Consider the following 14,631-nt stretch of genomic DNA (forward strand, 5'->3'; position numbering starts at 1 on the left):
AAAAGTTTCTTTTTAACCACTTGCCAACTGCTTATCCGCATTTTGCGGGCGAGCAGCAGCTCTTGGCAAAGCAACATAACCTTGTGTCACTTCCTATTTTGGGTTGTGAGCACACCTGGGCTCCCCCTGCCCCCCCCACCCGTCGGTACAGGGAGAGAAGAGAGACATTTTCTACACACACGTTAGATCGCCCGTATTAAACCATATGATCACCCCTGTCACCCAACCAGTGCCATTAGTAGTGTCAGTATATAATTTTCACTGATCACTGTATTACTGCCACTAGCAACATCAGATAACGTCAACTCAGTAAGTGCCCCTCCCAGCCAGGGTCAGCTAGTGTTAGATTTCCCGCATACTATTGCACACACCCTATATGTTGCAGATCACCGCCAGTACTAGTATAGTGTTTGTACGTATCAAGATATTGATCACGTACAGAACTATACTAGTGCCTCATTTTTATAGTGTCCCCAAAAATGCAGAGTTAGCAGGATCGGCCCCGTTCGGAGCCAGCACTAGTGTTTTAGCCCCTCTGCTGTTTTTTCACGGAATATTTGTATCAATTGACTGTGGGCCAAGGAAATTTATACACACAACAATACATCGCCAACCACCCAAATTCAGCTCTATCCAGACAATTTGCATGGAAATCTATCACGGTTTCTGAATTTAAAACTGTTTTGGGCCTACCCCTCAACATGGGCATTACAAAAAAAGAATTAATTGCTGTCATATTGATCCACAGAGATAATTCATTGTATGCCCATGTTCTCTGCTGTTACATATGTGCCCAACATGGACCAGCAATGTACTGGTATGTCGCCGGACTTTGAGTGGTTATACCGGGATTTTGCCTGCAGCTACAAGCATCATCCTGGCAGTTGACTTTAATGGAAAAGCAATCCTAGTGGCCAATTAGCTGCTGAATTGTTTTTACAAGCAGTGGGAAGGAACATCCCTCCCTCCTGCTGCCTTCCACAGTTTTCTTGGGCTCTCCTGTCCCACAGGGGAATTCGATAATGCAGTCTGCAGTTCCGCTGGCTGACCATAGTGCTGTCAGAGACCATAATGGCTCCAATCATCTGTATAGTCAAAGAAATCGGAAGCTGCTAGCATTTCATCACTTCAGTTTCGCAGGATATAAACAGCGCCATTTTGTAAATTGGGAAAGCATCTGAGCACAGCGATCTTGGTGAGATTTAATAATGTAAGGGCAGAGGAGATATCTAGAATCGGATAGACGCCAGATTTCTCAAAAAATAATGTATGACAATGCTCATTGAAGTTAAAGGGGATATTTGCATTACCTGTGATAGCATTAAAAGTGATAAAAAAATTTTTTAAAAAAAAGGGACAGTGTAAAAATAATTAAAAAATCAAAATGGCTTTAAAAAAAACCCTTGCCCCCTTCTCCCTGCGTGCACGCACGAGCGTTGACCCTGTGCCAGTATGTAAACAGTGGTTGCTCGATGCATGTGAGGTATTGCTGCGAACGTCAGATCAAGGGCAATTTGTAAATCTGTAAATCTAAAATGGTAGCTTATAAAGGCTTTTAAAGCGTTGCCTATGGATATTAAAAATGTATGCAGTTTGTCGCCATTGCACATGCCATGTGCAGTTTTAAAACATGTCATGTTTGGTATCTATTTACTTATTTATTTGGCATACCATTATCTTTTATATTTCACCAAATATATATATTTGCCAATATATTGTGTTTTTGTGCATTACATGTAAAAAAAAAAGTGTATTTTTAAAAAAAAATGTGTTTGAAAAATTGCTGTGCAAATACTGTGTGACGTAAAAAAAAAAAGGCAACACCCACTGTTTTATTCTCTAGGGTCTCTGCTTTAAAAAAACATATAATGTTTGGGGATTCAAATTAATTTTCTAGCAAAAAAACTTGTTTTTCATGTGAACAAAAAGTGTCAGAAACGACTTGGTCTTCAAGAGTGGGTGATGTGTGGCACAAGTTTCTAATGTTGGTCCTGAAATGCCAGAATAGTAGAAGCAACCCCTCCAAATGATCCCTTTTTGGAAAGTAGACACACCAAGGTATTTGCTAAGAGGCAATGGTGAGTGTTTTGCAGATCTCATTTGTTGCCATATGTTTTTGGAAAACGAAGAAAAAAAAAATGTCTTTTTTCTTTTTTTTATTTTTCAAAAACTCTGTGACAAAAATGATATCTGTAAAATACCATGCCTCATATCAAATTCCTTAGGGTGTCTACTTTCCAAAAAAGGGGTCATTTGGGGGCTGTTTGTACTATTCTGGCATTTTAGAGCCTGCAAAACTGTGATCGGTAGTGGGGAAGTGATATGAGGAAATATGCCCTTTGAAAGCCTGGAGGTGGTCATTGGATTTTGGGGGCTCGTATGTAGTTAGGCTGCCAAAAAGTCTCTCACATGTGGTATCCCCATACTCGGAAGAAGTAGGAGAATGTGTATTGGAGTGTTATTCCACATATACCCATGACATGCATGAGCAATATATCATTAAATAACTTTGTGTAAAAATAAATTAATAAAAAGTTGTCATATTCAAAAAAATTGTGGTAACAAATAAAATGTTCCATGGACTCAACATGCCTCTCTGCAAAATCCTTGGGGTGTCTACTTTCCAAAAGGGTCATTTGGGGGTGTTGTACTGCCCTGGCATTTTAGCACCTCAAGAAATGTGATGGGCAGTCAGAAAGTAAAAGATACGTAAATTGCAATATATATACCATAGTTTGTAGACACTATAACTTTCACACAAACCAATTAATATACATGTATTGAGATTTTTTTTTTACCAAAGACATGTAGCAGAATACATTTTAACCTAAATTTATGATTAACTTTGCGTTTATTGGATATTTTTTATAACCTAAAATGAAAATTATTTTTTTTTTTCAAAAGGTCTGATCCTTTTTTGTTTATAGCGCAAAAAATTAAAAATGCAGAGGTGATCAAATATCACCAAAAGAAAGCTCTATTTGTGTGAAAAAAAGGACTTACTTTTTTTTGGGGTACAACATTGCACGACCGCACAATTACCAGTTGAATTAGTGCAGTGCTGAAGAGCAAAAAATGGCCCGGTCAGGAAGGGGGTTAAATCCCCGGAAGGGCACGTGGTTAATGTAGACCTTAACATTTTTGCCAAAATTTTAGGAAACAGAATACTCCCGGTAGTTAACTTCCTTATTGCATAAGACCAGCTAGGATTTGTCCCAGGTAGAGAAGCTCGAGATAACACCCTAAAAGCATTAAATATCCATCACTGGCTCTCAAATTCCAAACAAGGCTTTTCTTGTCACTAAACATAGAGAAACCTTGGGAAGCAGCTTGATCCACTTTATTATGGCTGTTTACGCAAACTCTACCGCAAAAATCCAGGTAAATGGTCACTTGTCAGATGTTTTCTCCATCAGTAACAGCAAGTCTTACCCTTATCTCCATTACTCTTTATACTCACATTGGAACCCTTTCTGCTTCGTCTGCATGCGAACAAGGATATTAAGGGCATTAAAGTAGCAGACCGTCAATATAAACTGGCAGCATTTGCAGATGACAACCCGCTCTTTCTCTCAGAACCACACACAACACTCCCCAATCTTCTGAAAGACTCAGTTTATTCAATATTTCTCTAACCTCAAAATAAATTTTAACAATTGACATGCCCTTAAAATAACACATTCCACTCAACAAAAATTTCCCTTCAATTGGCAGTCAGAAGCTATCACCTATCAGGGAATTCAACTGAAGAAACTACTTGCCCATTATACACATTATCACATATAACCTTCAACAATGGAACAGGGCCAGTCGCTCATGGTTCAGCAGGGCAGCCATTCTCAAAATGAATATACTTCCAAGACTATTATACATCCTTCAGGTGGTACCGATCCAATTGCCTCCAACCCTCTTACATTCATACAAGTAACTCTTTACTGCCTTTCTATGTCACCACGGACATCCAAGAATTCATTATGGGCAACTAACTCTATCCAAACTACAGGGAGGGATAGGACTTCTAGATTTAAGATCCTATTACTGTGCGTGCCACTTACCGTGTATTGTGGACTGGAGAATTAAACACTGCTTAAAACACTGGGTATGCCTAGAAGCTGCATTTTCAGAAATGTCTCTAAATATTATTCCTGAGGTGCGTGGCTTGCCGGCAACAACGATGGCTGCCTAACTCTTGAGCTCCACTGCACAGAGGGATAAATCACTGCTACTGAGTGCCTCTGACCTTCCTCCCAGCCCTCTACCTAGCTGCACTGACACCCGACCAGAAGGAGCAGAGATGTCTCACAAAAGGAAGGAGGATCGTCGTGTTCGTAAGCTCACTAAATTCTTTCTGCACACATCAGACAGACAGGAATGCAGCCAAGATGGCATTGCTGCTTCCTCTGCTGCTGCTAATGCCTCGTACACTGATCTCCCAGATGCAGAGCAGGAATTTTCTGATGTGACTGATACACAGTCCTCCCCCAGACAGCTGCAAACACACAGCCCAGGTCTCTGTAGCCCAGCAAAAGCCTGCATTAGGCTAGAGCCCCTTACATCTGGAACATCAGTATCATCAGCACAAACCCAGGAGATTAACCCTTCACATCCCCATTTAGCCTCACACTCATCTATAGCCGCTTTCCCTACCTCTGGTCAGCCTGTAATTGACTCTACGATGAAAGAAATGCTTCTCTCCCTACAGTCCTCATTAATCTCATAATTTTTTTCCCTTTTCCACAAATTTTCTTCTGATTTAAATAACATGGGAGAAAGGGTCCAATTTGTAGAGAATAAAATGGGTTAATGTACAGAAACCATCAATGACCTAGTAGATGCGTATGAAGAAGTTAAAGAAGATAATTCATGGATTAAAGCTAAACTTGCGGATCTTGAGGACAGATCCAGACGTAACAACGTTAAACTACAGGGAATCCCAGAATTCATCCCTCAGTCTGATTTACACGCATATGCTCACAATTTGATGTCCGCCATTCTCCCTGAAGCTGCACCTATTGACCTTACAATTTATCGCATCCACCGTATTCCTAAAGCATCACACTTGGCGGATGTGATACCTAGAGATGTATTAATGAGAGTACATTTCTTTCAAACAAAAGAACAATTGCTTTCTTCCATTAGATCCATGACTACACTGCCTGCACCTTTTGCAGATCTCTAACTGTTTTCGAATCTCTCCAAACACACCCTACAACTTTGACGACAGCTGAATTCAGTAACAAAAGCTCTCCAGAATTACAAGATTCCATACAAATAGTGCCATCCAGCTACCTTGCTGATCTCTCATAATGACCATGTGCACACTATCAACTCTCTCCATAAAGGATTACACCTCCTTCACACATGGGGAATCATACTGGACCCACCCCAAGAGTCCAGCATTCCAGCCTCACCTCATGCTTTACATCACCCCGGACAACTGCAACCTGGTAGACAGACATCGTCCATGACTTCACATAGAGGCCACCACTTGTAATTCGGTGTTATACCTCTGGCCTATGGCTCAAAGTTACTGTTTAATTAAATCTCACCCTGTTTGATCTGTAGCATCTCGGTTTGAATCAACCTGAGCTTCTGCTACGTAGTTTTTACACTTCTGGTATTGTTTGCGGTTATCTGCTCTTTCTTGATTTCCTCACTGACTCTAGTACGCAACTCCTTGCTACTTTCCAGTGGCACAACTGTTTTTTTGTTTTTGGCTTGAAGATTATCAGTGAAGTAGACTTCAAAACCCCAATTGCCACGGACTACAGCTGCCATCGGCCATAAATTATCTTGCTATTAAGCACCCTGTGAATTACTCCTCGATCTCCTGTTGTGAACATTCACACCACCACTAATGCCACTTTCACTGTTGTCTATAAATGCCAGAGGTCTAAACCATCCTGCAAAATGGAACTCATTATGGAAAATGGTGCATGACCATAAATGCGACATTTTTGCGTACAAGAAACTCATTTTTTCCGTTCAGCCCAACCATATTGCCAACATAAGAACTTCCCCCATGTTTACAATGCATGTGTCACTGCTAAGAAAAGAGGGGTCTTGATAGCGACTCGGTTTCATTTACATTACACCACAAAGTTGCCGACCCTAATGATCAATTTCTTATTCTGATCTGTACGATTGACATTGTTCCATATACTCTGATAAATGTGTATGCACCTAACAAGAAACCCACCACCTTCCTCACCAAAACTATCCGTCAAGCTAGGAAAATACAAGGACATCTACTAGTTTGTGGAGACTTTAATATTGTCCCAGATAACGTGATGGATTCATCTGCTACGGCAAAACACCACTTCCCATCTCTTCAATCCTTCCTGCATGCCAACGAGCTATTTGACACGTGGAGGTGTTACCATGCCAGTGAACGTGACTACACATATTTCTCTCCTTGTCATAATTCTTACTCTAGAATTGATCTGATTTTACTTGACAAATGGTTATTGCAAAAAGTACATAAGTCTGAGTTCCATACCATAACGTGGTCGGACCATGCCTCTATCTCAATATCGCTTACGGATACACCCTCGCAACCAAATACCTTTTGTATGGAGAGCCAACAACTTTTTATTGCAACATCCAGAGTATGCCTCAAAGCTCTCAAATTCTCTTTCTGAATTTTTTGCTCAAAACATAAACTCGGTCCCTGACCCCTTTGTAGTATGGAACTCTCACAAAGCATTTATTAGAAGTTTGTTAATTCAAATGGGATCTAGAGAAAAATGAAAGACGTTACAATGCTTAGATTTCCTACTAAACTCTATTAGAGTTATTGAAACCCAGAATAAAGCACAGCCCACCCAAAGCTCTTAAATCAAAATTAACATTGTTGCATCAAGAACTTCGATCTCTCCTATTTGGACTCCTTTGAACATATGCAACGTAAGCTGCAAGCTACCTTCTATTCCACCTCTAATAAGGCAGGAAAAGCACTATCTCGTAAAATTAAAGCCCATAAAATTAAATCCAGAATACCATTTCTTTATGACACTACTTCAAATACCAAAAAGTTTAATCCTCAGCACATTGCAGATGCCTTTAGCTCCTATTACAGTTCACTATACAATATCAAATTGGATGATTCCACACACCAACCCTCTCTGATCGAGATTAACACTTTTCTTGAAAAAATCAAACTCCCTTCCTTATCGGAAACGCAACTCTCAATGCCCCATTCACCCACCAAGAAATTCTCTCCACAATTCGATCTCTCCCTTTTGGCAAATCTCCGGGGCCTGATGGTCTGACGGCTGAATACTACAAACAATTCCTCTGTATTCTAACAACTCATCTATGTTCCATTTACAACTTCTCCGCTTCCTCTTCATCTTTCACCTCTGAAATGCTCCAAGCCCTCATAATTATACTACCGAAACCAGGCAAGGATCCTACATCCTTGCAAAATTTCACACCAATCTCTTTACTGAACCTTGATTTGAAAATTGATGCTAAACTAATAGCGACTAGATTGAATAATATTCTTCCTCATCTAATATATCGTGACCAATCTGGTTTCACCAAATTTCGTTAAACCTCGGATGCAACCAGATGATTGATCGATCTTATACACCAAGTCGAGGTCTCTCGAATCCCTTCTCTGCTTCTATCCCTGGATGCAGAAAAGGCATTTGATAGGGTCCATTGAAATTATCTTCATCAGGTACTACTCAAATTTGGATTTTTAGGGCCCTATCCTAAGCACAATTTTAGCCCTCTATACTACCCCTTCGGCTCAGGTTTATTCCTCGAACATGTTATCACGTCCCTTTTACATAACCAATGGAACAAGGCAAGGATGCCCATTATCTCCGTTAATTTTTAATCTTCTTATGGAACCCCTAGCGGAGCATATATGCTCTAACCCAAACATAAAAGGCTTCTCTATTGGTCATCGCACTCACTAAGTTTGCTTGCCGATGACGTTATCCTTTTTCATTTCCGATCCAGCTTCCTCTTTGACCGAGTTATATCGTACTCTAAACTGGCTCAGCAAAGTGTATTATAAAGTTAATGAGAACAAATCCGTAATATTGGATCTAGGTCTAGATGGTATCACCAGGAATATATTGCAGAATCAATTCCCCTTTGCTTGTGACAACTCTGGCATATCTTGCTTAGGAATATGACTAACCAAATCAGTTAAAGGTCTATTTTCGGCCAATCACATCCCATTTCTCTCAAAAATGCAACAAGAATTGCAATCATTACAAAAACATGAGCTTTCCTGGGCTGGCAGGCTTGCTGCCTTTAAAATGCCTATTCTTCCCCAGCTGCTTTATTTGTTTAGAACCCTCCCCATTCCTATCCCCTGTTCGTACTTCAAATCCTTAGTAGGAGGCTCTGGATATATTAACTTAGTGATTACTATACAGCAACAATACTTTCATAACTGAGAGAATGGTTTAATACCTCATCTACTGCTACATTGTGGAATCAAATAGAATCTACCTACATTCAAGGAGAGAATCTAAGTGCTTGGTTCCTGGGAATATCCCTAGGGATTCCGATCTCACCCACTCTCCCCCCACCTATTTTAGCAACAATCTCTGCATGGAGGATTCTCATCTGTGCTCCTTGTCCTTCCATGCAAGCAGATATGCCTAATCTTCCTTTGCACATTTTAATACATCTTACCCCATATATTCCTATACGCCACTTGTCCGCATGCGGCATAGCATACATTCAGGATTTTTTTTAACGACTCCTCCCTTAAATCATTCACGTCTCTTCAACAAGAATTTCACCTACCTCCCCAATTACTTTTCTCCTACCTTAGGATATTCCATTGCCTATCTAAACAATCCTACCCCTTTTACAAACTTCCTAAACCCGCTTAGAACTATATCTCTCGCTCCACTACTAAAACCAAAGGTATTTCACTTTTCTACAATATCTTAAACCAAAAGAAAGCATTTACTAAGGTTAAACCACTTCTCCAATGGGAGGATGACCTTGCCTACATTTATACTGAGCAACAATGGCTTCACACATTTCAATCAATTTACCGAGCCGCTTCCTGCTCGACACTATGGGAATTAACACAAAAAATGTCCCTTAGATGATATCTCACTCCCGTTAAAATGGCGCATTTTAATAACCACGTATCCCCTTTGTGGTGGAGGAACTGCGGGAACCCTGGGAGCTTTATTCACATCTTTTGGCGTCGTCCGCTCCTAAACAACTTCTGATCTACAATTTTTCAAATTTTTTCTGCTATTTCACGGTTCTCTGTTCCCCTAAATCCTGATTTAGTGTTACTGAATTTATATATTGACAGAATTAACCCCCAGGCTAAACACTCTGTCACCCACATTCTTTTGTCAGCTAGAGTGAGTACCACTAGATCTTGGAAAACCTCTCATCCACCCACTGTGTTTGATGCTATCACATTAGTTCACAGGCACTGTTCTTATGAACTTGTGATGGCCTCTAGCAAAAGTAAATATAGAAAAGTACTTGCCCTATGGCAGCCTTGGCTCAGATGGTACCAAACAAACCCACCTGTGTGAACACATCACTTTGGTAGAAAGTTCTTTAGCTGATCTGTCTAAGCTTTGACATTTTAAATGTAAACGTTACTGCGTCACTGGTCTTTTTATGATTTTTTTTTTCTCTCTGTTCTGTTTACCTGTTTTTTTGTTTTTCTTTTATCTAATTTTATCAATGACTGTAGAATGTTTATCTACTGCATACGGGTATTCCCTGTATTTTTATGTAAAAATTTCCAATGAAAATTATTGAAATATAAATATTATTCCTAACTTTCTCAAAACTGTGCAAGACCATCCACGTATTGGGCCAACAATATCATGCTTTTGAGACATATGCAAACACCTCGCCGGGTCCTCGATGCCAGGTCCCATGACACTTTTCCTCATGAACTCAGATTTTAATCCAGGAATGTCCGGTACTTTCTTGGCAGGAGTAAACATTGATTGTGAACTATGTGCCCACCATCTCTTCACTAAATACAACCTACTTGATGGTATGCAATTAAATACCCATTGGCCTCAGGCTCATTTGTCCCTATGCTGGCTTCACTTTCAAACAACTGATGACTTTCTTTGTGCATCTAGCACCTCTTAAAGTCCTTACCAGTCACAGGTTAATAGTCCTTGCACGTGACTCTTTCTCTTGCTGCTAAATGTTCTCATGTTCGCATCTCTTCACACCTCTCCACACTTTATTGGGGAGTTTAATGAAGCTTCTGGCAGAGGATCTTTTAGGACTCTCTTTACTCTTGCTGCTCCTATTAGTGTTTCTTTCCTCTCACTATGTCCTTACACCCTCACCTGTCCCCTCCCCCCCCCCCACACACATACACACACTTGCTTCTCTCAAACTCATAAGCTGGAGGGACCCATTGTGTTGGACGAGGAAAGAACAAACAGAGGGCGCACAGGCCTAGTGCATTACCATACAAAATGTTTAAAAATAAATAAAGTAGGTGTTGTACTCACAAACGACAAAGTCAAGGCACATCATAAAAGAACAGCTGGGTCAACACCGCGCACCAAGTAACAGTCCGCAAAAGGGAGTGTAGACATCCAATAGGCTGACGCGTTTCGAGGACTTGCCTCTTCCTCAGAGCCATTGTGTTGGACACCTGTTTTGATGTCTTTAAACTTTTTGCACATTCCTCCAATACAAACATCCCCTTTCTAGAGTGAGCTATTTTCAGCCTTTCTCACCCCAACATATAGTCCATATATAGGTGAATGACATACCCAAAAATGGATTACTGTTTAATATTGCACAAAACATAACTGTCATAAACTTTTATAGTCATTAATTGTCAAAATGTTCGTAATTACCATAAGATGTATGTTCATATGGCATATGGGTGATAGGTTTGAAAGTTTAAAGAAAGTTCCTCTTACCTAGATTGTTCTGACTTACAGGATATTACCATGTATGCTTACTCTGTATACACTACTTTTTTTTTTCTTTTTGTTTCCTTATGTCTTATGCCTTTGTAAACCAATAATTATTGTTAGAAAAATATGATTTTTTTTTTTTTACTTTTCCTATAGCTGAGAGATACTAAATCTGTTGATCAGAAGACAACACTAATTCATTTCTTGGCTGAACTGTGTGAGAAGAAGTTTCCTGATGTACTAATATTTGTGGAGGATATCCAGACTGTAGACAAAGCAAGTAGAGGTATGTACTGAGAAATGAGACAATGATCAGTGTGGATTGTGCTTATACAAAAAAAACTATTTAAATGTTATGCTGTACAGTGTATTGAGTCAGTCTACATCCTTTGTTATTTGGGTCTGACTTGGAATTCTGCTTACCATCTATAAGGAAGACTTTCGAAATTAGCTGTAGAATCAGCATCATTCAAGGTGGCAATAATAGCTGCCAAAAATGTGTGATTTTGTTGCGATTTTGTTGCATTTTCAATGCATTTCAGGGATGGTTCACACTAGAGATGAGCGAATTATTCAAAAATTCGGTTCGGCTGATTCGCCGAATTCGCCGCATAAATTTGCTTCGAGCCGAATATATTCGCTGCGAATTTAACTTATAAAAAGGGTGTTTCTAGGCTTCAGAGAGCCTTTATATTAGTGCAGAACACTGTACCTTTAATTTAAATGCCCTTGGAGTCTGCTGGGGAAGAGAAATAATACTGTCAGTCATTATGACATGCAGATGAGTGCCGTCGATCTTAGAATCACCGCACACTTCACTCATTTGGGCAGTCACGGGGCCAAAACCAGAGTGTGGAGCCACAGTGTGGCGGTGGAGGCAGCAGCAATGGGAGGCCATACAGCACCCTATGACAAAATGGAACCCACCAGCAGTGTGAGGAGACCTGAAAGTGGCACATGGCAGAGTGTGGCGATGGAGACAGCAGCAATGGGAGGCCGTACAGGGACCCATGACACACTCTGGACCTGGCAGCAGCATGAGGAGGCGGTACAGGGGCCCATGACAGATTACGGGCCTGGCAGCAGCATGAGGAGTCGGTACGGGGGCCCATGGCAGATTACGGGCCTGGCAGCAGCATGAGGAGGCGGTTCAGGGTCCCATGGCAGAGTGGCGGAGCGTAAGCAGCTAAAATTGAAGGCCATACAGAGGCCTATGTTAAAAATTCCCCCCAGCAGCAGCGTGGGGAGACGACTATCAAGAATCCAATGGCAGAGTGGCGGAGCAGAAGCAGCTTCAATTGAAGGCCATACACAGGCCTAGGTTTAAAAGTCCCTCACAGTTAATTCCAATAACGAACTCTACTCCTCCGTGCAATCTACCTACGAGACCCTGGGCAGGTCTGGGTCCAATTTGTGGTAGAGACTGGTTTTGTTCAGCCATGCTTGAGCGAGTAATAACAGGTCTGTGCTGCCCTTTGGTGTCTGGCTTAATGCGCACAACACTGAACGTCCCAGCGTTTGTCAACGATTTGCCGTTAAGTGATGCAAACCCGCTGAACCACGTTCATGAGGAGCCGGTACAGGGGGCCATGAATCAGTATGGACCTGGCAGCAGCGTGAGCAGACGACAGAGGCACATGGCGCAGGGTGGCGGTGTAGGCAGCATTATTCTGAAGCCATTCACAGGCCTAGGTTAAAAAGCGGAAGCCGTCAGCAGCGTGAGCAGACGACAGAGACACATGGTGCAGGGTGGCGGTGGATGCAGCAGTATTCGGAAGCCAAACAGAGGCCTCGGTTAAAAAGCGGAAGCCGTCAGCAGCGTGAGCAGACGACAGAGGCACATGGCGCAGGGTGGCGGTGGAGGCAGCAGCAATGGAAGGCCATACAGCACCCTATCACAAAATGGAACCCACCAACAGTGTAAGGAGACCTGAAAGTGGCACATGGCAGAGTCTGGCGATGAAGTCAGCAGCAATGGGAGGCCGTACAGGGACCCATGACACACTCTGGACCTGGCAGCAGCAAGAGGAGGCGGTACAGGGGCCCATGGCAGAGTGGCGAAGCGTAAGCAGCTTAAATTGAAGACCATACAGAGGCCTATGTTAAAAAGTCCCCCCAGCAGCAGTGTGGGGAGACGACTATCAAGAGTCCAATGGCAGAGTGGCGGAGCGGAAGCAGCTTCAATTGAAGGCCATACACAGGCCTAGGTTAAAAATTCCCCCCAGCAGCAGTGTGGGGAGACGACTATCAAGAGTCCAATGGCTGAGTGGCGATCCGGGAAGTCAGCGTTGTGATTGCAGATGCAATGCAGAGATTCTATGAGGTGATGCCGTGGGTGCGAAGAAGATCATATACCGTCGTACTTCCATCCATAAGATGGAACAACCTGCGAACCGGGAGCTTTATTGCCCTGACCCGCTGAGCAGCTTCTGGGATACCCAAGAGGCCCATGGCAGAGTGGCGGAGCGGAAGCAGCTTCAATTGAAGGCCATACACAGGCCTAGGTTAAAAAGTCCCCCCAGCAGCAGTGTGGGGAGACGACTATCAAGAGTCCAATGGCTGAGTGGCGATCCTGGAAGTCATAAGGTAAAAAATATATACAGTAAGCGCTCAATAATAGTGGCAGAAGCTGAACATATTTTTTTATTTTTGTGTAACCCCTATATTCGTACATCCATTAAGGACACCCATTAGAACTGGATTATATTCCCAGTTTTTTGTATTCTGTATTTTATGATACATGCTTATGACACGTCTTTCTTAGTATTGTAATTATTCTGTTGGTTAACATAAGTGTGTATTTACTTTATATTTGATTACCTTGCTATTGTGGGTTTGAATCTCCATGTGACAGGTATTTTATAATTTAATTTTTAAAAATGCTATTTTACCATGTTGCTTTGGCCTAATATATAGGATTATCACCTATGTATGGGGCTTGATACTCTATTAAAATTTATATTTTAATCATTGGTTTACTCAATGGGGTTTATGGACCCATTGGCCCCCCAATTAGGACACTGGTTTATTCACCATTAACCCTATGAGCCCTTGTCCTGGCTATTTTACATTATTTGGGAATCCCTTTTAATTAATTTTTCTCTCTCAAACATTATTCCATATTGGATACCTCCTGAAAGGGTTTCTCCACAAAAGACCATTTAATATTTAACTGTATCATAGCGCACATGACGTCTGATATCATCAAGACTGTCTCTGTCAGCGCAGGGTATTGTGTCTTTTGGCATATGGCAAAATGGCGCCCACGCATGCGCGTTTGCGCAAATACGGACGCCCGGACTCCACTAGGAGGAAGCCGTTGTTTAGATGCCTGCATTCATCTTTGCCCATGGTAAAATGGCACTCGCGCATGCGCACTTGATGATTGCGGACGCCCGGACCTCGGCAAGATGGCGCCGCATTAGTGCGCATGCGCCAGATACGGTATATATGTTAGAAGAGACGATCACGGCGGTCCTATGTTCCACCTCTGAGGAAGTGCGTGCGCACGAAACGTGTCAGGTGGTACCCAGGACGCCGTTGACACTAAGCCGCCGGTGCCACGAGGAGGCCCGGCGGCCATCTTTAATATCAAGGGGTCAGTGTGTTCATCCATATCTGCCTATACCCTGTTCATTGTGCACAGATGTTTTACAATAAAGCCTTACCTACTACACTATGAGTACTCCCCTGTGTCTCCTGTGAGGAGCTTCTTCCATTTTCACAGCCC

The 14,631-nt window shown here is 41.9% G+C and overlaps 1 protein-coding gene and 1 pseudogene across 1 annotated transcript in view; both read left to right on the plus strand.

The window, feature by feature from the left end:
* Nucleotides 1-14,631, plus strand: part of DIAPH3 (diaphanous related formin 3) — a 1,068,692-nt gene that overhangs the window by 646,180 nt on the left and 407,881 nt on the right. Inside the window, exon 22 of the mRNA XM_089668393.1 lies at nt 11,058-11,187. Coding sequence (XP_089524519.1) covers nt 11,058-11,187 — 130 coding nt within the window. The remainder of the gene's footprint in view (nt 1-11,057; nt 11,188-14,631) is intronic.
* Nucleotides 4,295-5,494, plus strand: LOC149474291 (uncharacterized; annotated as a pseudogene).

The sequence above is a fragment of the Staurois parvus genome, unplaced genomic scaffold, assembly GCF_062004578.1.
Source record: "Staurois parvus isolate SC_StPar_1 unplaced genomic scaffold, SC_StPar_1.0 ptg000007l, whole genome shotgun sequence".
In the NCBI taxonomy this organism is placed as follows: Eukaryota; Metazoa; Chordata; class Amphibia; order Anura; family Ranidae; genus Staurois; species Staurois parvus.